General features: G+C 32.9%; 1 protein-coding gene across 1 annotated transcript in view; it reads right to left on the bottom strand.

Moving 5' to 3' along the window:
* Window positions 1-23,217, bottom strand: part of LOC129232777 (potassium channel subfamily K member 4-like) — a 170,346-nt gene extending 147,129 nt beyond the window's left edge. Inside the window, 1 exon segment of the mRNA XM_054866884.1 lies at window positions 23,127-23,217. Coding sequence (XP_054722859.1) covers window positions 23,127-23,141 — 15 coding nt within the window. The 5' untranslated portion in view covers window positions 23,142-23,217.
* Between the last annotated feature and the right edge of the window lie 1,609 nt (window positions 23,218-24,826).

Genomic DNA, 24,826 nt, shown 5'->3' with positions numbered 1-24,826 from the left:
TGAGAGTTGCTTATAAGAGACTTTTGAAAGGATGAAATTTGAAAAGTGTATGAACTAATCTGTAATGAATCAACTATTGCTCAAATATATTAACTGTTTAGTAAGTGTCCAGGACAAAATTGGAATAATAACTGTAATATTTGTTTGAATGAAACGGAAATTGATCAATGAAGATAAAGATGAAAAGTTGTTAAAAATGAAACATAACGTATTTTCATATTTTCTAATATTTTAGGGGAATATGGGAATGTGTCACGTTTCATTTTAAACAAGATCGACAGGATTTCTACAGTGTTATTGCTTTGTGTTTATTTTCAGGTTACTGACTGACCAGAGAATCACTACTTACCCTTTTGACTTTCACCTTCCAGTCAGGGCAAACAAATTTGGGTTGATAGAAATATGTCAACAAATAATTAGGAATCATCGTAATTTATAATGTGTGGTTATTAATTATATTATTACCTTGTTTTTTAATACCTAATTTTTTGAAGGTTCATCAATTAGCATTTGTATGAAACGTTTCAATCACAAACACTTTAAAAGAAAAATAGTAATCTTTTCTTGCATTTTAATCAAAATCGTTTTTGAAAATAATTTGTTGATTTAAGTTAAAAAACTAAATTTTCCAATCAAATGGGTCTGAGTTATGTCAATTAGTGCGCATAAAACAAATAATGTAAATAAAGAGCATAAGCAAAAACCTGTAGCTCAAAAAGATGACCACAAAGCAAAGCATTTAGAAGTAATATAATTTAGAAAACGAAACATTAACACAACTATTTCCAAGGGCTTTTTTAAATTGATATCTATAATGGGGGGGGGGGGGTTCATATGTTTATTTCATGTTTTGTTATGCAATTTAAAAGCTTGAAAATCTTTGAAATAGACCTTGATTATGTAGGAAAATACAATGGATTTAAGACATCAGTTCAACTGACCATCAAAACATGTTTATTATCACAGTTCTATACTACTTTGGATCTATAACTCTTGGCTAATACGCTAATTTTCTGGCCAATTCGCAAACTGGCCGAACTTCTGACTTTGGTCGCAGCATATATAAAAAATACCAATGCTTTGTTCAAGATTTTAAAGTGTTGGAATTTCAAAAAAGTGTTATAGAATGTCTCTTCGCAATTTACCAGTATCATAAATGTTGCGAGAAACTAACGTTTTGGAACAAAACCGGTAGTGCGAGTTTCAACTAGTTTTCAAAATGAATATTGATCGAAAATCATAAAAAATAGCATATTTAACTGGCATAAAAGTGATAACTTTATATAGATATAGTAGAACTCCTAAATGCTTCTAGTGGTTAAAAACAATTCAAACAACACAATTACCTGCATTACTTCATCTGGATGGAATAAGAGTTTTACTCAAGCTTTCGTTATAAGACTGGAGTTTAGTCGAAAACAAATTTTATTTACATTTGATAAAAGAGATAGTAGGATTACTGTAGGATAACAATTACCAACTGTAGTACCATTAAACTCAGGACTGGTATTACCCTGGTAAACTAAAAATGCTTTCATTCCTTTTTGTCGTTATCTCGAACAAATCAGTTAACAAACCAAAATGCTTATCAATGCTGAATCAACCAGATTTGGATCTTTTCAACCAGATTACAAGTATTTTTAAGCAGCTTCTGGAACAGATATTCTAAATTTCGGGTTAATTCGAGTTATATTGCTTTTGCTTAAATAACTTATTGAGAAACTTTCTTACATCTTACACTTCAATTTTGCTTAAAGCATGTTTGAAACATAAAACAATTGACAGTTAGCAAACCAAAGTATAACGCTCAAACCCAGTCTAATGCTCAAAAATATAGCCAACGTATAAAGAATCGAATATATTTTTCGCAAGATAATTTGCAGAAAAGATTCTCAAATTACACACACATAACTAAGCTGCACATAAATTAGCAAAGAAGAATATGCATGTAAATAATCAACCACATTGTCTACCATCAAGATTTGAGATGAAATTTTTGTGAATTGCAAGAAAAACATCCAACTAATGGAAATAAAATTAACAAAGAGTATGAAATGCCTAAATACATAAACTAAGCAAAACATTAACACATACCTGAAAGAAATAAACTTGACACAAAATATTGTAAATAAAATATCTAAATTTAAAATTTGTTATTTTACCATTGTTTCCTGCAAGTGAAATGCAATGTTATCGAAAATCATTGCAAACTATTTAAGGAATTGTCCCGTTTTTAGATTGAAATTCTATTGACTTTTAATTGCATGAACGTCACATTTCTGTACAGCATCAACACAAGAGTTCTTCAATTTGGCGATTTTAAAATATTGGCATGATATAAATTTCAGATGAAAATTTTAATCGTTGTTATGTTATACCAAAATTAAACCTAATTAGACATTGATGACCATTTTGTCAAATAGAATTTAGATAATGGGATGAGAACTAATAATAAATAAATAAAAAAAAAACATTTCATCTATTTTCATCATTATTCTTTTTGCCAATATAACTAAGATCATCGCAAGGATTGGCGCACGTTTGGCGGCATTCATAGACGATGAGATTAAAAACGCAAATTCCGATGGTACTACAGTAAAAACCTCAAAATATTTGTCAAAGTTCTGGAGTCTTGCACATTTCTTATATATTCATGGCTAAAATAAAATTGGCATTTGTGTGGATTTTCAGTTCGTACTCTTTTTATTACTACAGTATACATTCCAAATTAAAATTATATTTGATAGTTTGCATCAAGTATTTTTCACTAAAAACAGATTTCTCACTAAAGCTTGATTTTAAAACTCTCATTCCGACTCCACATTTACCCCATTTCGTACTTGAGTATTGATAATATTGAGTATTAAAATAGTTTTTTTTTTAAACCCTTCGCAACTGAATGGGATAATTGCCTGCAACACGTGTTTATATGAAATTTTTTTTATTGAATCGAGATGGAGGAAGTTAATGGATGTTTTAAAGCTTATTAACCTGTGCTGCTAAAATGAAGTGCCTTCAATCAATGAGGACGATAAACAAGCATCGCTTTGCAACTTAGTATGTCTTTATCACTACTTTTTAAAACTTTTGACACTCGCAACGTTGACCACGAACTTTACAAATATTTCGTCGGTGATTTGAGTGAAGAATCATGTGGTTTCAAGGTGAAACTTCTTCAGTCAAGCTTTGGACTAACTGAATAAAGTACGGTGACTGCGAGTAAGTGTTCATGCTTTTTTTTTCTATGTTATGAATATCGGTCATTGTAACCCAGGCGGGTAAAAAATCACTTTGGTTACTAGTTCTTTCAGAAAGATTCTTTCTGAGTCCATGTTACCCTGAATTGTTCTATAAACTCTGAGAAATAATTTGCCTGGTGCCTAACATTTTCTCCTGTCGCCTCAGATTTTAAAATTCTTGTCGATCTCTGATATGGCCTTCTTAAAAATAAGGTACTAAACAAATTTTCCACATTCAAAAGCATGTTAAAAAAAATCTCATAAGCAAATTGATGAAATTGTTAAATACAAATGTTTTTGAGCTTTTAAAACATTTTAATAATGTTCCTCCTAAAAATAAATGAAAATAAAATGAATACAAAAACCAACCTATAAATAAATGCATAATTAGTAACAATATTTGTAAAAATTATCGCTATTTTGTATTGTAATCTATTATGTAAGATGTCTGAAATAAAGTCAATACTATATGAGAGATCACTTATAATTTTGATAGCGGCTAAAATTTGAATAGCGTAACTAAGTAACTTCATTGTTTGATCGCGCACGCTTACAGAATCGCGAATAACAGCATCAGTACTTTTCTTGATTGTATTAAATTCAAATGCAGTGTTAAAACATTTTAAAATTTCTACTTTCCGCAAAAGCAGACTCAGTAATGTGTATTTGTACTCTCAGAAACGCATATTCTAATCTCATGAAACTTTCTTCGCATTTGACAAAATGGTTTCGTGACCAATGCTCCAAGCAAAAGTTTCGTCCAATTAGCGAAACTTTCAGGAGAGTTGAACTTGAGTTTCTGCCCAAGTGAGAAAAAATTTGTCTTAAATGACGAAATTGCAAAAATGAAGTTTCCTCGTTGTTTTCCTCGTTGGCGGACGATTCTTTAAAGTTCAATAAAATATCTTAAAGCGCGTTAGATGCTTAAAAGTTTTCCCAGACGTCGTCACTGTTACTTTTAATTTAAAAAGAAACCTCTTCAGACAAACCGCAAAAAAAAAAAAAAAAAAAAAAAAGTTTATGTGGCCTACTTAACCGGTAGTTATATATTTTTGTTTGTAAAAAAAAAAAAAAAAAGTTTAGCAGGTGCTGTATGAAGTATTTGATTATAGGTGCTAATCTTTTATCAACCTGTGTATTAATAAACAACAGTTAGGAGTCATTCGACGTGATTTTTCGTCTTTTGGAAAAATACTTTTACACTCGCGACTATTTACTTAACCCGCGCAGTTTATAGAAGAAAAAGCATATAGAAAGATATGTACCCTTAATTAACTAAACTTGTTTTTCTTTCGTTAATGACCGAGAATAGAGTGTCGATTTAGAAATGGGCCCTCTTTTAAAACATGATGCGGCTGTAATAATGCAATTATGTTTTTATCAAAATACCGATTTTACAGAGTTTAATTTTCTTGTATTTAATCGTGTATGCTGTCCATTATCTGGGTAGGTATTTAATCTGAAGAAGATGAAAAAACATCTGACTGAAAGTTTAAAATAAATTTACCGAAAACGGGGGATGATTCCGATTTAAAAAAAATGCGACTTTTCCCTTTCAGAATAAATACTGGATCATGATTCGTAATCGATTAAACTCATAAAATTTCTTTCCAAACTAAAACAATTTCTCATCGGGATTACATGAATATTATTGCATGCTAAACTGAGCACATTAATCATACTAGTCATTTGGAGGAATATGACTTGATAATGTTGAACTATTTATGTCATTGAACAACATTTGTTATACTTCACTAATTTTGCCTCGATTCTCAACATCATCAACTTCTGCTTTCGGTAGTTGTTCTTGAATTCTTTAGTCAGGAGAATTCCTTATCTACTCCAGAGTAAAAACGGTCCAGATGATGGGAAGTGAGTCGATTAAATGCAAAAAACTAAGTGTTTTTTCTTTTTTATCGTTGTATAGCAAACTGCTGTGCTTTAATTATTTTTAAATCGTTCGCGTTTTTTAAATTAGGAATCTGTTTATTTGGACAGTGTTTCTTCAACTAGATCGTAGTTCCAGGGATTACGGCTAGGTAGACGAAATTAGAATTACAGCCTTTTCTTACGAATGCGCAACTCTTCTGGCAATATTATAAAAGGACAAGAGTTCGCTGAACTTAGGTTTTTTATTCCTTTGTAGCGGTTTCGGAAGAGTGGCGTTTCGATTCTTAACTGTCACTTCGAAAGTTTCACTTTGACAGCTTAGAAAAAATTCGAATTGAAAAAAAAAAAATGTGACACTTGGACTCCTTCGTTGAAATAAAAATGATACAATCACTGACGTCAAGCTTATTTTTGGGCAGTAGAACTTCTGAGCTTGTTTGCAAAATGAGCAGCAAAACATTATTCAGTGGCGAACCTAGCAAGGGTAACATCACGGGCGGTAATTGCCCCCCCCCCCCTCTACAAATGCGATTAAAAAAATAGGTTTTCATATTCGATGACAACATGCAGTTCATAGTTTTCAGAAGCAAGTACATTTGTGTTATAACGAAATTTTAAGTGAGCTAATGTACAAAAGACAAATAAAAGCTATGAACGCTTTTTATAAAACTTGCAGTAGACGCAAAAGCGCAGGCCGTCGAGAGGTCAAAATGTAAAAAATAAGGAGGTGTATGAAAATAATGGTCCCTTAATTATTTCAACCACAAAGAGAGACAATGGGGCTCAGTTCTTTTGTATTAGAGGAAGTCAATACTAGATATAAGTATTGACAATATGAACCTAATCCTGAGTATAGTATTTACTCCATGATGTGGGGTTGGGACAGAGGGGGGTTCGGTGGTTTTCGCCCGGGAAAATTTTCGAACTTGTAGTCTGAAAAATGCATTTTAGCTTCATATTTTTCCAAACTTGCAATGGGGTCGTTTCCGAAATTTTAAAGTATTTTGTTCTGAAAGAACATGCTTAAAAACATAGGATCCAATCATTTTTTAAATAATTTGTTTAAGTTTAATTTTTTAAAAAAATTACTTAAATCGTTGCGCTTTCATTGCTTACATTTCTTGCCGGATGACATCACAAATGATGAAATGCCATTCGATGTTGCCATTCACAGAGCAAAACATTTAATTCGCATCTTTACTCACGTCTACTGGCAACGATATGGTTGATAGCAAGCGTAGAGCGCAATTTTAATTCTCTTCTTGATTATCATAACGTGGAAACGCGGTACAAAATGCGCCAAAGAGCATCATTTGTGACGTCATCAAAACCACGCCTTGTTTTCAAAATCGGACGTTTTCAAAAATTAATTAAAAAATAACTGTTGGGAAAATGAAAGAATTTCCTGGGCCCATGTTATTTCTTTTGCTTGTTCTATCAATTTCAGTGACTAGAAGTACTACTTTTGACTGAAGGAAACAAATCCATTCCGCTTTGGGTGTCACCCGGGGGGGGGGGGTCATTTTGAAAGCTTTCTATCTAACTTGATATTTTCTAGTCTAATACTTTCACATATGCAACTTTCCACATAAATTTACTCACATTAACCATAAGTCACCTAAATGCTATACGAAGTAAGTTTTTTTTACTTTCTGAAAAGGAAGATTTTGTGGAATTTCTCCAACAACACAATTTGAAACTTTTCGTTTTTTTGAATAAAACAGAATCGAAAATGCATGCAACATAAATAAGCATTAATATTTTCTTTATGTTTATATTTATCGTGCAGTGTTTTTTTTTTTTTTTTGGAAGCGAAAAAAAAGGTGGTGTTTTTTTTTCCAGCTAGCAGTACAAAACAATTAAATAATGCCCTTAAATCCCCTAGAAAACAAAAACGTTGTCTACAAAAGAATGGGCTTTAAGTCAGAGGTTCTAAATTAAGATCGTTTCTGAAGAAAAGATTTTCCCCCGTGACGTCTGCGGTGTCACTGAGTCTCAGGGCCTTTGCTGACGTACGTTTCAAAGCAAAATTCAGTGTGTCCTTCTAAAAATGCTTCTGTGTTACCTGGAACCTAGATTTAAGTCATTTTCTGAAAATTAGATAATTTCTTAAGATATTCCTAGCTTCCGTAACGCTATCTGACGACGTAAGAGCTTAAGTATTTGCTTAGCTTGGGACAAGATTTTTATTATAATTGCTGATTAAATTCGAAGGCACGATAGGAATGTTCTAAATGAAGATTTTCACTTTAGAATTGAAGGGAAAAGACCCCCCGCCCTCACTTTTTTTTTTGCGTTTGCTCCATTTCTTCGCTTTTTGATTTTTAGGTAACAAGTCACATGAACAGCTGCCATTGTTTGAAAGGAAAAAAAATCAAAAGACTTAATCGGAGTTTCTGCGAACGTTTTTTGTAAAATTATTTTTATTACTTTTTTAAAAATAAAATTTGTTAGTTACTCTTGGCGAATGAAATTCATGAAAATTAAATTATTAAAGGAGAAAAATGCTTCTGTGGGAATAATTTTTATCGTCTGCTTTTTGCATGCAAAAATTGTTTTCTATAATTTTTCTACGTTCACGTACTTTCTAATTTTGCAATTTCCTTCGGGTATAGAATTTTTTTGTGCTTTTTTTATTGTATTCTTGTATATTTATGGACGGTTGTTTGAATCGAAATTCTTAGTTGCAGTAATTATGCATCATTCTTCTCCGAATCATATACAGGGGCGGGTCTAAACTATTGGGAAAAACTTTTAGAGTTACGTTAGAATGGACTATAACAAGCAAAAACCATATAAGAACATATGGTCGCAAATGCAACGCTGACGCGCTAGACGCACACAAAGACAGAAACTGGTCAATGCAAAACAGGTCACGAATTTGTTACACACAGATGACTTTATACGACATATTAGTTTTAAGAAAGTTTTAAAGCAGTTGTTGAAATTTACGACCTTCAGCTCTAATACACTGGTCGCAACAAAGGCGCACTTTGGATGACAGTTTGTCGAAATGGCTCGTTATTGAGTCAGTGCTTTATCATTGCGACGCATGTATTACAGCTGCTGGCCGCAAATTTCCAACCGCTTTGAACCATTCTTGAAAATTTAAATATTGTGTAAAACCGTCTTTGTGTTATTAATGAGTATCTTGTTTTACATCAAACAATTTCTGGCTCTGTGTGCATGTTGCGATCAGCATTGCGTTTGCAACCATATGCTTCCATATGATTTTTGCTTCTTATTGCCGTCTCTAACAATACTTAAAGTTTCACCCATGAGTTCAGACCCCCTGCCCCCCGCACTGTATAACTAAAGAATTTCTTATACCAAATGTAATTAAATGAACATACTCAACTCCAAAAATAGGGGAAACTAGGGAGACTTGACCCAGTTTTTGGTTATTTGCTTTCTTTTTCTTTTTTTTTTGTTGAATAGTTAGAACGAAATGAAAACTATACATAAATAGATTACCATTTTGCGCATTATTATGACTAAAAATAATAGCATAATTCTAAGTAGAAATTATACAAAAAAATTGTATTTATCACGTCTGCAAATAGGTCAAGTGTTCCTAGAGCTAGGGAGAATTGACCCAACACCTAGGGAGACATGACCGCCCCCCCCCCCGCATGAATGTAAGAAGACTCATAGATATTGTAATCAAAAACGCAGGTTTGATGGTGTTTTTTGTTTTAACAAGTAATACTTGGAAGTGAATGAACAAATGTTCAATCTTTAGGTGAAGTGTTAGAGATTTTTTTTAAATTAATCTTACTGCACATCAGCAGTAAAGCAGAAGTCTAATTCAAAACTTTATCAGTTAAGACCTAAACAATATTTCAGTTATTTTATTAAGAAACAAATCATTGGGCTTAAAAATCATTCTTTAGGTAAAAAACAAAATCCCCCCCTTCATATTCACAATATTAAAGTTATTGCTTAAATAAAAGCAAATCATTAAGGTCTAAATCACAATATTTTAGCTCTTCATAAACAAAAATTCATTCAAAAAACATTAAATTATTCTTTGGGTTAATCCTCCCTAGTCAGCTTTGGTCAAAGCTCCCTAAGTAGCTTTCTCTTGCTTACCTTAAATTGTTAGCAACTTAGATAAATAAAATAAAATCATTATGTCTAAATCACAATATGTGATCCATTCAAAAATAAAAATTCATTGAAAAAACATCAAATCAAACAAAAACATCAAATTAGTATCTGGGTCAAGTCTCCCTAATTAGCTTGAAGTCAAAGCTCCCTAGTTCGTTTTCTTTTGTTTCCCTTAGGTTTTTAGCAATTTAGATTAAAGTTATATAAAACTACTGTATATCAATAGATAGCTAGAAAAGCGACTAAAACATTCATACTTTAAAATTCATTTCCCTTAAAACTAGATAAAATCTAAAATATTCCAAAATCTTCAAAATTTACTTTTTAGGTGCAGTATCATTTAACACTGAATTTCTTGAAAAGCACCGATAATTCTGAAATGGCTTAACCCTGCAAAATACTGAATACTGTTGTGTGTCTGATCAACCAATAATATGACGAAAATTTTCTATAAATATCCTTTTCATGGAAAAAATCCTCATGGGTCAAGTCTCCTAATGGGTCAAACCTCCCTAGTTTCCCCTAACAGAACTGTTTAGCGATAGGATAAAATAAGCACATTAATGCGTTTTAAGCTAGTATTTATTAAAAAATAGGATCTATTTAACTTAATACGACATTTTGATCGGTCGACCAATTCATCCATAGATTTGTAAGTTCGGTTTTGAGAATGTTCTTTAACACCTGAATCACGCTGCTTGAATCACTGGAACACCGTCGCAAAAAAAGCTTTTTTCATTGCAGTCTTTAGTTTCGGAGACAGAAAATATAATTTTGTCCTCGATCACCCTTCACATTTGCCTTATCTATCGCTGCATGACTATTTTCTGTTTCTAAAACAGAGAATTGCAACGAAAGGAGCTAGTTACGATGGTGTTCCAGCCATTCAATTAGCGTGAGACAGGTGCTAAAAAATGTTTATAAAACCGAATTTGGCATGGATAAAAATTGGTTGACAGTTCCAAACACTGTATAGAGTTAAATAGGTCCTTTTTTGAATAAATATTAGCTTTAAAACTTACGTACTACCTTTTTTTTTTTTTTCAATCACAAAAATGTTTGGTTATTTTTAGATCACATTGCGTATGCGTTTCATTTCTGTGAGTGTATGCAGTTTTTGGAAAAAAAAAACTATATAGATCATGATCACTCTCAGATATATAACACTCACTTTCGAGGTTTCTTTAATCGTAAGACACAGGGCCGGCGACAAGGGGTGAGGAGAGGCAGAAGGGGCAAATGCATAGGGGCTCAGAACTCATAGGGATCCGGACTGACAGAGGCTGACGAAATGAAAACATTCCAGTGCTTAAAATGTACGTGCGTTGTTAAAAATTCAACTGACAGATTAAGTTCAAATACTTTACAGCTGCTGTTTTTATCAACGTGACGGGCTTAATGTGCAGAGAATGATTAGTTATTTCCAAGATTCGGTGTCTGCCTGGCGCTGGTCGCTGACGTTCTCACGGGCTCCGTGCCGTGTAGGGCACGGCAGCAGTGACTCGCTACCTTCTCACCCACCCTCCCCCCTTCCTTAGCACAGGTTTCAACCTGATTGAACGGTTAACAACACGATACTAAGCCTATGTTTCTTTCAAGCTCGCATTCCAATACTGCTTTTATGTTCTTGTGTGATTGGTTTAGTACAATTCTGCGTTGTTTTTAAAAGTTTAATTTAACTGATAACTTTCATCTAATTTTCTAGTTTTTGTTTTTCGAGGGGCCTGAGAATCCTCGGCCGGGTCTGGTACGACGAATTTTGTCATATACGACTTTTTTCTTTTCTCGAGGAGTCAAAAACCAGCGCGCAAATCCTCATGAAAGCTGCTTTGTTAAATTGACGGAAATTTTATTCGAAGCTATTTCGTCTAACACGACGAAGTACTCGTGAGAATTGAGAATGAATTTCTGAAAGCGCAATAAAAAATAATAATATTAGTAATTATAATAGTAAAGTTGATCACATAGTAAAAGAGAGGCAAAAAAGAAAAGGAGACAAAAGTCCATGTCTGTTTCGTCACTTGATGTTATCAAAGTTTAACAATTGATTTTAAGAAAAAAATGACTTCACAGACCTTAAGTTATAGTTTACCTCTGTGATACTTTTTGTTCTACTTGTGATAGTTTTTTTTTCTTTCTCGAAATTGAATATAATTTTTTTCTACTTCCTGTCGCATATCAACATTAGTTAACTATGGGCACTTCCTAGAATGCCAAGTCATTTCCAAGTCACTTCGAATAAAACATATTCTTTGCAGTTTTTTTAGTTGTAGTTAAATAGAAAAAATAATTTTAGCTCTCCCAAATCACCAGATATTTTGAAAAGTTAAGCGAGGATCAAAAATTACAACGGAAAACATTAGAGAAGGCCGTCTCTCGGCAATAGAATAACAATCATGATTATTGCAATCATATAAATCTTACGCTAAAAAGTAATAACTACAAAACAGAAAATCCAAACTATATGCAAAAAGAGCTTAATGAGGAAAAGAAGAACTAATAGTAAGTTAGAAATTTGAAAACCCTCCGACTCATGAATCATGGTTAGGAGCCAGGTTTTTACCCGAGTGCTGCACCTTTATATGATCACAAATCAAGCAGGCAAAGAACATTCAAAACTTAAATTTTTTCTGGATAACACAGGAAAATAGGGAAAAGGAAAGAAAAATACGGGCCAAGAGTTGCTGTTATTACCACGTACTTATCCTGTTAGTACGGAGTTTCCATCAGTTTTTTAGAAAACAATTTCTGAGTATTTGGCTCTTAATTTGCAACAATCCTTCTTACTCGAGCCGAGATAGTCAACTGTTTTGGAAAGTTTCAGATCATATTTGTCGATTCGTAACATTGAATATAACACAGGGATCAAATGGATCAGTTTTGAGATCCTCATATGACCTGCGGAACTTAGGTTCAGCACCACTGTAGAAACACCAATCAAACAAAAAAAAAAAAAAAAAGCAAGCTATTAAAAATGGTTCATCCGCTTACGATGCCATAGATCAACACAAAGATACACATCTTCACTGACACACGTGTTAAAACTTTTAACCCCTCTTTTTTTGTGTCGAGAGTTTAAAATTCTAACAGTTAAGTTCGAAATATTAATGAATGAACACAAACTCTAGTGAATGATTATGAAACTCTAATGAGCAAGTTTTTATTTTTAAATAAAATAGACAATGTTTTAATGACTAAAGGGAAAACTCTGATGATTCACGGTAAAAGTTTTGTTGGAAAATTCTAGTGATTAAGAGGAAATACCTCATCAGAAAGGAAAAAACTTTGTCTCTAAACCAAAATAGAGATACGAAGAGGAGATGGGTGTACCTATGGTACCGTTGCAGAAAAATCCAAGACTGATAATTTCATTTTTTCTCTCTTTATGAAGATTACTTACAGCAACAATACCAGAATATTTTCTCCTACCGTTTTTAAAGGCCTTTTCTTCTATCCCAGAAGAGAGACAATTCAAAACTCATGTATTAAACACAGGTTTTATCACAAAGTTAAATAAAAATATTATTAGTTATATGAAACATAATTAATGAATAAGTAACACTAAATGACTCCATAAATGAAGCTAACAAGCAGTTTCTCTTAACTATAAACTGACAATAAACAAAAATTATCACATTCAAAAGTAAACTCCTCGGCAATGAAATAACAAAAACGCAAGCAATTTACTGAAACACTTGACTCAGGCGTTTTAGAGTAATTGACCTAAAACTGATTCTTTTTGTTTCAAATTTAGCAAATTTGAGACCTGGACCTTAAACTACACCACTCGGACTAAAACTACAGCTCTGTCCCAAAGTTGTTGACCCGTCGCGATGAAAGTTATTGGCCTCTAAACTCGGGCTTTTTAAAAAACCATCGACTTTGAGACCCTTAAACTACTGAAGTCAAGAGAAACTATTTTATATTTTTCTTAGTACTATACTGTGGTGAGTAGTTAATCACTAATTTATTTCCGAGGGTTACTCACGGCTTTAGCAGATATCCGGACCTAAACAAAGCAAAAATATTTTAAAAAGTTGCAGTTTCAATTGAGCTTTGCCCTCAAAGCCATGAGTGAGCCACCAAAATATTTATGCTAGCATGCACCTAGTATCAAGTAGTATCCTTATTTAAAGAATTGGCTTGGTTCACTCATTGCGTTTGAAGCTAAGCAATCATATATTTAGCTGTTTTTTCTCACGACCCTAAACTTTGACCTCCACTCGAGGGCCAACAAGTCAAATTAGAGAGGAAAGAAGCTTCACTTTTTCTTATCACCTTCTTTAAGTTCTTGCATATCTTGTTCAATTTTTTTCAATTTGTTGTTATTTCGTTATTTTACACTTCGTGCACGCCTGGAGGTGGAACACATGCATAACAACAAATATTTATAATACATTTAATACTTTGGCCCCAATTATGCGCTGATTAAGTGTAGAGTATATTATTTTTCACATTCCCCCTATATATGTATGTATGTATGTATGTATGTATGTATGTATCCGTTTTTTTTTAATTCAAAACAAGTTGAGACGATGAACAAATTTCTGAAACAGTATCTCATATTTTAAAATTTTATTGCAATAGATAGCTAATTTACAACACACGAAACATCTAAAAAGTGCTGATTATTCGTCAAACTATATCATTATGTGAGGTAAATTCTACCGTAAAACAGTAAGTTCTAACGTTTTGAAAAAAAAATGTTAAAATTTGAAAGTTATTTTTTTCCCTCTATTGCTTGGTTGTGAAATTTTTTACTTCTTCATTAATTAAGTTTCTATATGAGAGCGATCCTTTCCCAATATTAACAATACAGTAAAACCTGCGAATCTAACCATACTTGTAAACTGACCACCTGCCAGACTGTTTTTTTTTCTTTCTCAGATACAAAATTAGTCCTCCTATGTCATACAAATCAACCTCTATAAGTTGACCGCATATCGCATGTTTAAGATGATCACTAAAGTAGTGCACCGCAAGTGATCAACTTACACAGGTTTCACTGTCTTACCATCAACTGCCGAGTTTACCTTTTTTACCCGACTGCGCGTGCGCGACGCAAAGGAGGGTAATGTGTTTATCAGTCTATGTATGTATGTCCGTTACAGGCTAAACGCCTTGGCCAATTTTGGTAATTCTTACGTCAATTGATTTGTCTTAACCTTTGGAGTGTCACTAAACGCATGACAGTAATCAAAAGTTCCATTTGAAAAACCAGTGTCGCGCACTGTGTCGCACGATACCTGCGTGCGACAAATGCAGGTAGTTTTCGTTGCCTGAATTTTTCTGTTTACTAAGTCTACTAATTGGGGTTTCAATGACCAAGTGGTGTAAGCGGATGCTTCTCCCACTTGAAGCGGTGGGTCAAGACACCCTCGCTCCGGATGTACTTTTCCCTCTTTCTGATGTAAATTCTTTCATGTGTTTTTTATATGTATTCTGTACTGCAATAAAAAATATATTATGCGTAACGAAGGCACGACACTCAGATTGTAGTCCTCATCAAAATAAACCCGTGCAATAAGCACCAAAAGAAAGAAAGTCTACTAATTCAATTTTCATCTTTAACATGTTGCGTTTGTTTTTGCATTGATTCATGGGACTGAGTTTCACGACGTGTACTTTCCTGTCAGGTTTTTTTAGTTTTGCGAGAAAGATTTGGCTGACTACGTTTCCGATTTCGCGTCATCATGAGTTATACAGGCTGCTTATATAGCTGTGCTGTGGTTGACTTACGTTCGAGCATTGTTGCCGAAGGTCAAGCACATGTAGCTTTAAGCCGAGTTAGGTCCCTAGAGAGACTAATTATCAGTAGTTTAGACCACCGCAAGTTACTTAATGAACCTCACGATACAAACAAACTCTCTCAATGAAATGACAAGATTGCGAAATGTACTGTCTTATAATTGTAATAACTATGTCAATGAAAATTAACTAAAAAAGTGTAAAATAAAAAAAATTAAATAAAAACAAAAAACCCGACTGCGTAAAAACCAAAGAAACTAAAAAGAAAAATGTGTAAGCCCTGTAGTTTAGAATGTTATTAAGTACTACTGAATAACTACACCGTTGAAATAGTTTTATATAACCGTACACAGATAAGACAAATCAAAAATTCAAAAGCAGAATAGAAGGATCAACAGTCGGGGCTCATTCAAATTTTACGGAGTTCCTTGAATCAGAAAGGAATGGGCCCCGACTGTTGATCCTTCTATTCTGCTTTTGAATTTTTGATTTGTCTTATCTGTGTACGGTTATATAAAACTATTTCAACGGTGTAGTTATTCAGTAGTACTTAATAACATTCTAAACTACAGGGCTTATACATTTTTCTTTTTAGTTTCTTTGGTTTTTACGCAGTAGGGTTTTTTTGTTTTTATTTAATATTTTTTTATTTTAGCTTCTTATCGTTGATTTATAAATTGATGAAAAGTTAAACGACTAATTTTGAAGTTACTCAAGGATTACTTTTAATCCTTGAGCATATTAATGAAAACTGCAATAACATTAGTACAGATGGTTCAAATATACGTTTTGATGCAAAATGTCATTGTGTGTGTTTGATACACAATTTACAAACATTTTGCACAATGTTTGGATTTTTTCAGAGCTAATCTACGTTGTATGTTAGTGACAATAGTTATAAATTACGTTCAGTTGATAATTCATGGAATGAGAAGTATTAGTACTTAATTTTCTAAGAACTTACACAAGGACATTACATTTTTTTAAGGAAGGAAAGTTTCTTTTATTAATGAGCTCCTGTTTATTTGTTCTTGAACTTTTCTTCAACAATCGTAATTAATAATTTTCGATGCAGTTAAAATATTCGTCTTCACCTTCTAAAGTTAAAATTGTGTGAATTTGTTTGGTTCTCTAGTTAAATGCCAGAGTGCAGTGCTTGAAGCTCGTTTACATTCCTTATAATGAATGCTCAGAATAACATCAAAGTTGATGCATCAACTTGCAGATGCTAGAAATAACAAATCGCAAGAGGGAGGGAAATTGATGAAAAGCAACAAGTTCAGGTTTCAGCCAGCTCATTAAGAAGGACAGCTACGATTTAGACCGTTTTTTGTATAGAGCACGACTTCAATACGTAATTTACAAGTTATGAAAAAAATGTTGGCAGCTCTAGCCAATTGGTCTGCAATTTTAAACTTCTAATATAATTTTAAAAGGGAAGATTTCAAAGTTCTTGTTCTATGAAACTCCAATATTGACTGTAAGCCTGTTTTCTTATTCACAAGTAATAATGAAACTTTTTAAAGTGTTCTTGGGTAGCGTTCACTTTATTTGACCCGCGGACAGGAAAAAATTTGCATTAAAAGTTTCGCAAGTCAGAGAGTTTTTTTAGTTTATTTATTTCATTTTTTTTTTTTTTTTTTGCAATAAGAAAGGAAACTTTTCAAGGTATTATAGAACTATATATTGTAACAGTATTATTCAATAACAGGAGTTAATTGTAAGATTTTAATTCACTTAAAATTCTTAAACGTATTGATGAGTTATTATTGTAATTATGTTTTAAGTAAATAAAACTTTGAGAAAAAACTTAAGAAAATTACCAAAAGCTGTCTCAAATTTAAAGAAAAAATCTCTATAAAATGTTATTACTTTTTGAATGAGGAAATATTTTTAGACTAGGACAGGTAAAAGTTTCAGAGAATCTGTCACATTTTTAGCTAAACCTCTGCCGGTTCGCCGCACAGTGGGGCAGCCCTATATTAATTTTGGACATTGGGCGGAAAATTAAACCATTTAATATTGCATTTTTACTGTTGTGTTGACAAACTAAGAACATATTCGAACTAAACTAACAAGTTTTCAGCATTATTACCCGAACACCTTTTATTCGAAGAACTAACTTGCTACTTCGTTAGCAGACAATTTAGTAAACAGTAGGTAACATGTTTAAAAACTCAACAAATTTAATTCTGAGATGTGCTGTGATTTATGCGCCCCTAATAAATAACCAAAAACATATCTTTGAAAACAAGAAAATTTTGGAAATAATTTTCAAAATATTTTGAATACATTATTGAATTACGAAATTCGTTAACAAACGCTAACAAAACTATTAAACCCCATACAATGTAGAGAGTTTCAGATTTTATAACCCGGTGTCAGTTCTTGCCTAAACCTGCCCATTCAAAAGATATTGACAATTAAAGTCAATTAATCATTTTACATTTTTCAGTTTCTTTACTTTTTATTGCAAACCCTTTCAATTTAATTGCTTCGGAGAACCAATTTCATTTTATCCTTTGTAGAGTGTGGAACGAAAGCATGAAAGATGCTAAGAAACATGGTTTTGTTTGCCACTTTCGGGGACTACAAAAACTTGAACTTTTCTGAGTTCTTAAGAGTCAACAAATGAAACTAGTATGTTGTGGCCGTTGCGAAACTTTCTCCTATTTCTTTCTTTTGAATTCTGATCCCTCTTATGCTTGACGAGGAGGCAATATTCCCAAAAAAGCAAAATAACACATGAGAAAACTTGACGAAAATCTTAATTTCCGAATCATAGCAAAAGCAATGCAAAGTGCGAAAATCGACAGCATTTTAAAAGCCTTGATTGAATTAATTGCAAATATTTTATTTGTAAGCAAAAGTAAGGTGGCAACAGTTAAAAATTTTAAATCATTGACATATTATTTCCGATCACTTCCAAGCAATTCGCAACTCAAACGAACTATAGGGGACGCCGCAGTCACTGTCTAACGGCGGATGAAAAAACTAAAACAAACGCACGCCGTAATGTATAAATTGCTTCTAAACTTAGGAAATGACAGACATTTTTGTTCCCATGTATGATTTTTTGTTCTTTATTCATTTGAAATGATTTTTCAAGGTATTTTGGCTATTCTGACCCATGTAGAAAGAGATTAGAAATCAAAAAGTATTACGAAAGTAAAAATCAATGCGGAACACACAGTAAGTTGTTCTGAAGCAGCCATTTTCACGGTGTTGAATTCGGTATTCATAAATTTTTTGTTCGCTTCGAACAGCATTTTCATTTTGTACTATTTTTTTCTATACATTAGTACATATTATGTCCAGTTTCATGACATTTCCGGCATCTTTGTGACATTTCCGGCATTTGTTGACATTTTGTCACATAGTGCACAGCACATACGTGACAGACTGTTAAGAGTAAAATTTAACTCTAGATAATTTATTTCTATGACTATATGATTGGATATCAAAAGAAATCATCATGCATTTAATTCATTCGTCATGGAAATGATTTAACTGATATGCGAAATCTTGTCAAGATACATTATTCTTTCACACAATACTAAAACCATAACCCTATAAACAGATTTTTGGCGAAACTCTTCCGCGGATAATGACAGCTTTTGCTGAGCAATGAAGTTAGCGCGATATTTTAGCGATAAAAATTCCAAGCTCTAATTTTTTATTGTTCGAATTCTTAACGTTTTTTCTGGATTTTTCAATCTGTTCTGCGATAAATATTTTCAAGAAAATTTATTTGCATACTATTCATTTCAGTTGGATGCTATAGTAACAAGGTTATTTAAATCATTTATGTGGAATTAGGTTAAGGAAAAGCAGTAATTTTTCAGCATGGCCCTAGTGTCCAGTCAATGTTGTTAAGTTCGCTTTTTTTCATCGAATTGAAAAACTGATATTTATTCAAGTTCACTCAGAACAAGATAAATAAAATGTGTACTCACAGTTTTTATCAGATGTTTTTGATGTTACGCTGTTGCGAATGACGATTCCAAATGATGAATTACGCAAATAAAAAAAATACACATAACAAACTGTTTGTTTTGCCCAAAATGAACACGTGGAACGCAATTTTTTAGTTTTTTCGGTATAGTTTTGTAAATCACCGCAAGATAGCATATTCGAGCTCTGGAGTTGCGAATTAAAATCACGTGAAATGCGCGCAGACTATTACGATTTATCTTTCTTATTGTTGCATTAATAAAACTAGTATTTTTATTCGCAAAAAAAAGGGGGGAAACAGCCCCCCTTGGAGCGATTGGCGCCAAAAGTGAACCAACGCTTCTTTTCATATAGGTTCACATTTATTCCAAACTTCATCCAGAACGTAGCATTAGTTCATGACATATAGCACTCGCAATGAAAAAGGAAGAACGTTCGAATGCGCACCACCCACTTTTCTGCTATTGACGCCAAACTAGAATCAACTCATTTACCCTCTAAGGGCTATTTGTCGATAAATTTTTGTTTGATTCCGTACATTATTTCTTGAGATATAGCAGTCACAAGTGACGACAAAAAACGTTTGATAGCTCGTTCTCCCGTTCGATAGTAAACGATAGCCCCCGTTTGAGCTATTGATACCAAAACTGAATCGGCACCTGTACTTGTTGGGGCAAAATATGGACCAAATTTTGTTTGATTCCGCCATTTACTTCCTACGGAATAGCAGGCACGGATAACTCAAGAAACGTTCCATTGCTCCACCCCCCTTGGAGGACTTCGCGCCAAAAACTAAAGGTCACAAGTTAAATAAATAAGAATTTATTAATCATTTCTGATCCTCTGATTTCAAATTTGCGACCGAAGGCTTACAATTGGCAACACGAAATGCCACAAGAAGTGAAGAATTTGCTTGAGGATGATGTAATGGAAATTGGATAAACTAATGTTTCATATTTCTTTGAAGTTGTTTTTAATTGTTAATTACTTACTTTATTTCGCATTAATTACTTAGTATTTCATTATTTTTACACTTTAAATATTAAAATACGATCAAATTGTTAAGTATGAAATTGTTTTACTGAAATGTCCAACCTCTCCATACACTTGCCCCAGTATGTGTCGGACCAGCGGTTGCGAATCCCTATTGTAAGATATCTTAGTACGTCTGTTTTTACATGTTTTAAAATTTTAGAATTATGTTATTTAATATGGAAAATCGCGAGTGTTCTTTAAAAATTATTATCAACCGCAGCCCTTCAAAAAATTTGCTTGCGAAACCTTAAATCAAATAAATTTTACCTCCTCTTATAATAGAAACTACATCTAATAACATTGAATAGGCAGCTCACATAGCAAGACGTAATTTATACTATATTTTTTTCATAAATATTTGAGGAAAATTTACAAATGACAGAATCTGTGTGATTGCATTGTTCCCCAGATTCAATCACCAGTAAAAATCGCCAATATTTGAGTATTTGGCAATTTTTTACGTTGACTTAAATAAGATCGACTGAGTCCTTATTTTTTGAATAATGGATAAAGTGATTTTTTTTTTTAAATTTAGAAATTCATTACATATGGCATATTTTTAGTGACTATGATTATACACTATACAATAAGACTATACAATATTTAAGGATGGAAATAAACAACTTGTTTTTATGAGTACTGCCGCACATATATGACATGAATTTTGTAATTACAAATGCAACCATCAGTAACGTATGACGACAGGCATAGATAGATGCAATAGGCAATTTGCTTTATTTTATTTAGAAGGATTTTTCGGGACATCAAAGTATAACCGCAAATTTTCCGAAAAAATGATGAATGAATTTAGTTAAATATGTATGAAAATTTCATAGTATGCTGTTGATTAGTAGCTGTAAAATGTAATGAACTTAAATAATCTTAATCTAAATCACTATTAAAGATTTCGAAAAAAATAAGTAATTTAATCAATGATTCAAAAAGAAATATGATATTAGCACGCACATGGGATAGTAATATCCCTGATATTTTAAAACCATTAATTAATGGTTCAATTTGGAAATGAAAGATAAATTATCATAATCTGACATACATTAATTATAGTCTTTATAATTGCAAACACTAAATACAATTAATGATGTAATTGTGATGTTGTGAAAGTAAAGATTAACTATAGTAAGCCACGTACGCATGTCATACGTGCTGGGTTTATTCCACTACTAAGAAGACACTAATATGCAAACATGATTGGTGGTTCAGTTATGAAAAGAAAATAAATTACGGCAGTTCAAACACATACGTGGTTCGTGTTAGTTTTATTAGTTGAAATTATTAATTGATAGCTCAATCGGGAAAGGAAATGTAAATTATTGTAATCTAGCACACATTTTTTGCCTTCATTTTTGAAAAAATTAAATAAAACTGATGATTGATTCAGTTGTGAAGATGAAGATGTACTATAGTAATCTAACAAGTACGTGATAGGGCTGACTTAATACATTTTTAAAGAGACATTTGTGCTTAAATATGATTGATGATTCAATCGTGAAAACAAAGAAGTAGGAAACTCTCACGCAAGTGGTTTGCGTTTGCTTTATTACATGACATCATTAATTAGTCCAATGGAGATATAAAAATTAGATTACTATAAGTGAACAGTAAATATAACTGATGATTGAATTGTGGAAACGAAAAAAAGTTTTTTTTTAATTCAACACGCACGTGATACGTGTTGTCTTGATTACATTACTTAAACGATACTAACGTTTTAATACATTTATGAAAATTAATATAAGTTACGGCAATGTCATTAAAGGGTGAATTTAAATGATGATTCAATTCAGAAAAGAAAGATAAGTAATCGTAATTTAACATGCAAGTGGTACATGTGCTGGATTCCATTTATTACTTTGAAAATACTCGCGAGTAAGGAATCCTGATGATTTAATTGCGAAAACAAAGATAAGTTACGGTGATCTAACACACACGTGGTTCGTAGTGGCTGTATGACTTTAATAAGGCGATACTAGCGGGTCCCAACAAGTGTACAGCCCCCATCAGTCTGGGACGTGTGCCAAGATTTGACGTTGTCCTTACCGTTTTTGGGATCAGCACGTTGTTGAAACAGCAATGAATTGTCTTGTACAGTCCTCATCGGATATGCGAGCCGCGTTATAAAATAGATTTGTAATCATGTGATGCCCAACTTACTGCCCACGGGCCACATTCAGTCGGCTAAGCTGACCACTGTGGCCCGTTGGTTTGTTTAACTTTATAAACCGAAAATCAGGATTTGTCACAAAATAAGAAACTTACTTGAAGTTACTTGAATATTGGTTTCTGAAACACAGATTCACACTTTTCTTCAATAAAATGACCGTCTAGTAATAATATTCCATTTTTCCATGTTATCTAGAACAATTGTAAAGCTTTATATGTATTTTCTGACCCGCGACAATCTTTTTAATCTGAGGAATGGCCCTCGGATTGAAAAAAAAAGGTTAGGCACCACTCTTGCAATCGAACGAGCATGTAATATAGACTTAACATATTACTAAAATGCAACTCGCTGGTTGGATTGATGATTCAGTATTGAAAACAAAAAGTTTATGGAAATCTTACACGCACGTGGTTCGTGCTGGTTTTATGACATTAATAAGAAGACACTAACGCGACACCACTAGTGTGCAGTCGCAGGATTAATGATTCAGCCTTGAAAACAACGATATTTTATGGTAATCTATCACACACGTGGTTCGTGCTGGTTTTGGCATTAATAAGGAGACACTAAAGGGATACCACAAGTGTCCAGTCCCCATCAGTCCAGGAGTGTTAGTTGAGACTTGCTAAGAAGGAACGGTGTCCTTACCGTTCTCAGGATCATATTCTTATTGAAACGGCAAAAAATTGTCGTGTACAGTCCTCATTGGATCCGCGAGCACCCTCATAAGATAGATTATCGTAATCTAACACACATGCAATACAGGCTGACTTAATATAATACTCAAAAGAAGCTCGAGGGAACAATTGATGATTAAGATAATTTATGATAATCTAACACGCACGTGGTTCGTGCTGGCTTTATGACATTAATAAGGAGACACTAACTGGACACCGCGAGTGTCCAGTCCCCATCGGTCTGGGAGTGTTACGTAATTGAGGCGTGCTAAGAAGGGACGTTGTCCTTACCGTTCTCGGGATCATCCCCTTGTATAAACGGCGAAGAATTGTCCTCCACAGTCCTCATCGGATCCGCGAGCATCGTCATGTCCCACACGCGCTCGCACTCTTCTGTATTTTTAGTCTATCAACTTCGCCTCTCTCTAACGTTCATCCAGCGCTTTGGACCCGCTCCAGTTGGACAACTCAGCCCGACACCGGTTGCTTCGAAAGCTTTATTTTTTCATGACGATTTCTTCTGAGTGCTGCCGCCCTTTCTTGATTTTTTTTTTCTCTCTGTCTATTTATTTACTTTTGCCTCCTTTTATTTTCTGGTTACGATTCGGTCGTAACTTCTGGGTTCTTTTGTTGCCAGTGTTTTAGCACTTTTTTCTGCAGTCTACAACAGGGAGAGGCAGTGTGGAAATAAATGTTTTGTTTCGCGTGTGCCCTTAATTTTCTTCCCGTTCGGCACTTCTGTAACTATTTAAAATCTATTGAAGATTTGGCGATGCTAGAAAAAATTCCTTTAATTTAAAAGAAAGCCATTTTTTGTGAATAGTACATAATTTAGTGATTTATTTATGTTCAAATTTTCAACTTCAAAAAAAAAAAAAAAAAAAAAAAAAAAAAATATATATATATATATATATATATATATATATATATATATATATATATATATATATATATATATATATATATATATATATATATTGCCTCTGATTAAGATGTATTCTTCCGAATGAACTTTTGAACTTTTCACCCATTTGCTTTTTTACAAAGAATACGTCTTTTTTTCTTTCGTTAAAAAGCCTTTTTTTTCTTTACACTTTCTAAATTTAAGCTGTGGTAGGAAAATATTTTTATGCTTTTTTTTTTCCAAAGAGAAAAATTCTAAAAAAATAATGAAGAGGAAGAAAAGGGGGAAACTGACGGATAGAGCATGTAAAAGCTATTTTTCCTGCTAAGAGTAGATACCAGAACGTATATTTAATCTAATTATAGAAAAGAGTAGTAAATGGGGTGCTTTCTCTACGGGAAGTTATTCTTACGCTTAGCTGTATTTGGTCAATGCTAAAAAAAATGCTCATTAATTGCTAGTGGAAAAGTAAAATCTAAAACTGAAATTAGTTTTTTAAAATGGTTAAATTTCAGTCCCGATCTATTTTATCAAACTAAAGCTGAAGATATGCGTACTGTTCTGGTTCACGTCATTGGTCAGATCAATGTTATTAATTCCTAATTTTCATGCTTTTACTTTATCCACTTTGCGCTCTAAATGTTTTACTGTATATAAGTTACATGAATAAAAAATCGTTGATTTTTTGATACGTAGTTTAAAAGTTCACATACACCATCATTGTTACAAATGTTATTATTACTGTTTTTACTAGTAATTGAACTACTTATCGCGTTTGTTCGACTAGACGCTTTGACGCTTCACATCTTCGATGCTTCACCTTTGGTTATTTTATTCGTCTTTCGAATACCGTGGGGTAACTTTAGGACACTTTTCAAAACTTTTCAACCATCTTTACTTTCAAAGCAAAAAAGTTTAAAAAATCATTAATATGTCAGTTGAGCATTCCTCTTGAAAGGTATCCCAAAAGAATAACTTTAGTTGCAATAGTATTTCATAAAAAAAAAAAAAAACTTGATTTGCCTCAATCTTACCTCTTTGATTGGGATAACATTGGGACAGTGCTTTATCCCCATTAAAAACAGTA

The sequence above is a fragment of the Uloborus diversus genome, chromosome 1 (assembly GCF_026930045.1).
Source record: "Uloborus diversus isolate 005 chromosome 1, Udiv.v.3.1, whole genome shotgun sequence".
Lineage (NCBI taxonomy): Eukaryota > Metazoa > Arthropoda > Arachnida > Araneae > Uloboridae > Uloborus > Uloborus diversus.
Note: the sequence above shows the minus strand (reverse complement) of the source record. Positions and strands in the feature narration are given on the sequence as shown.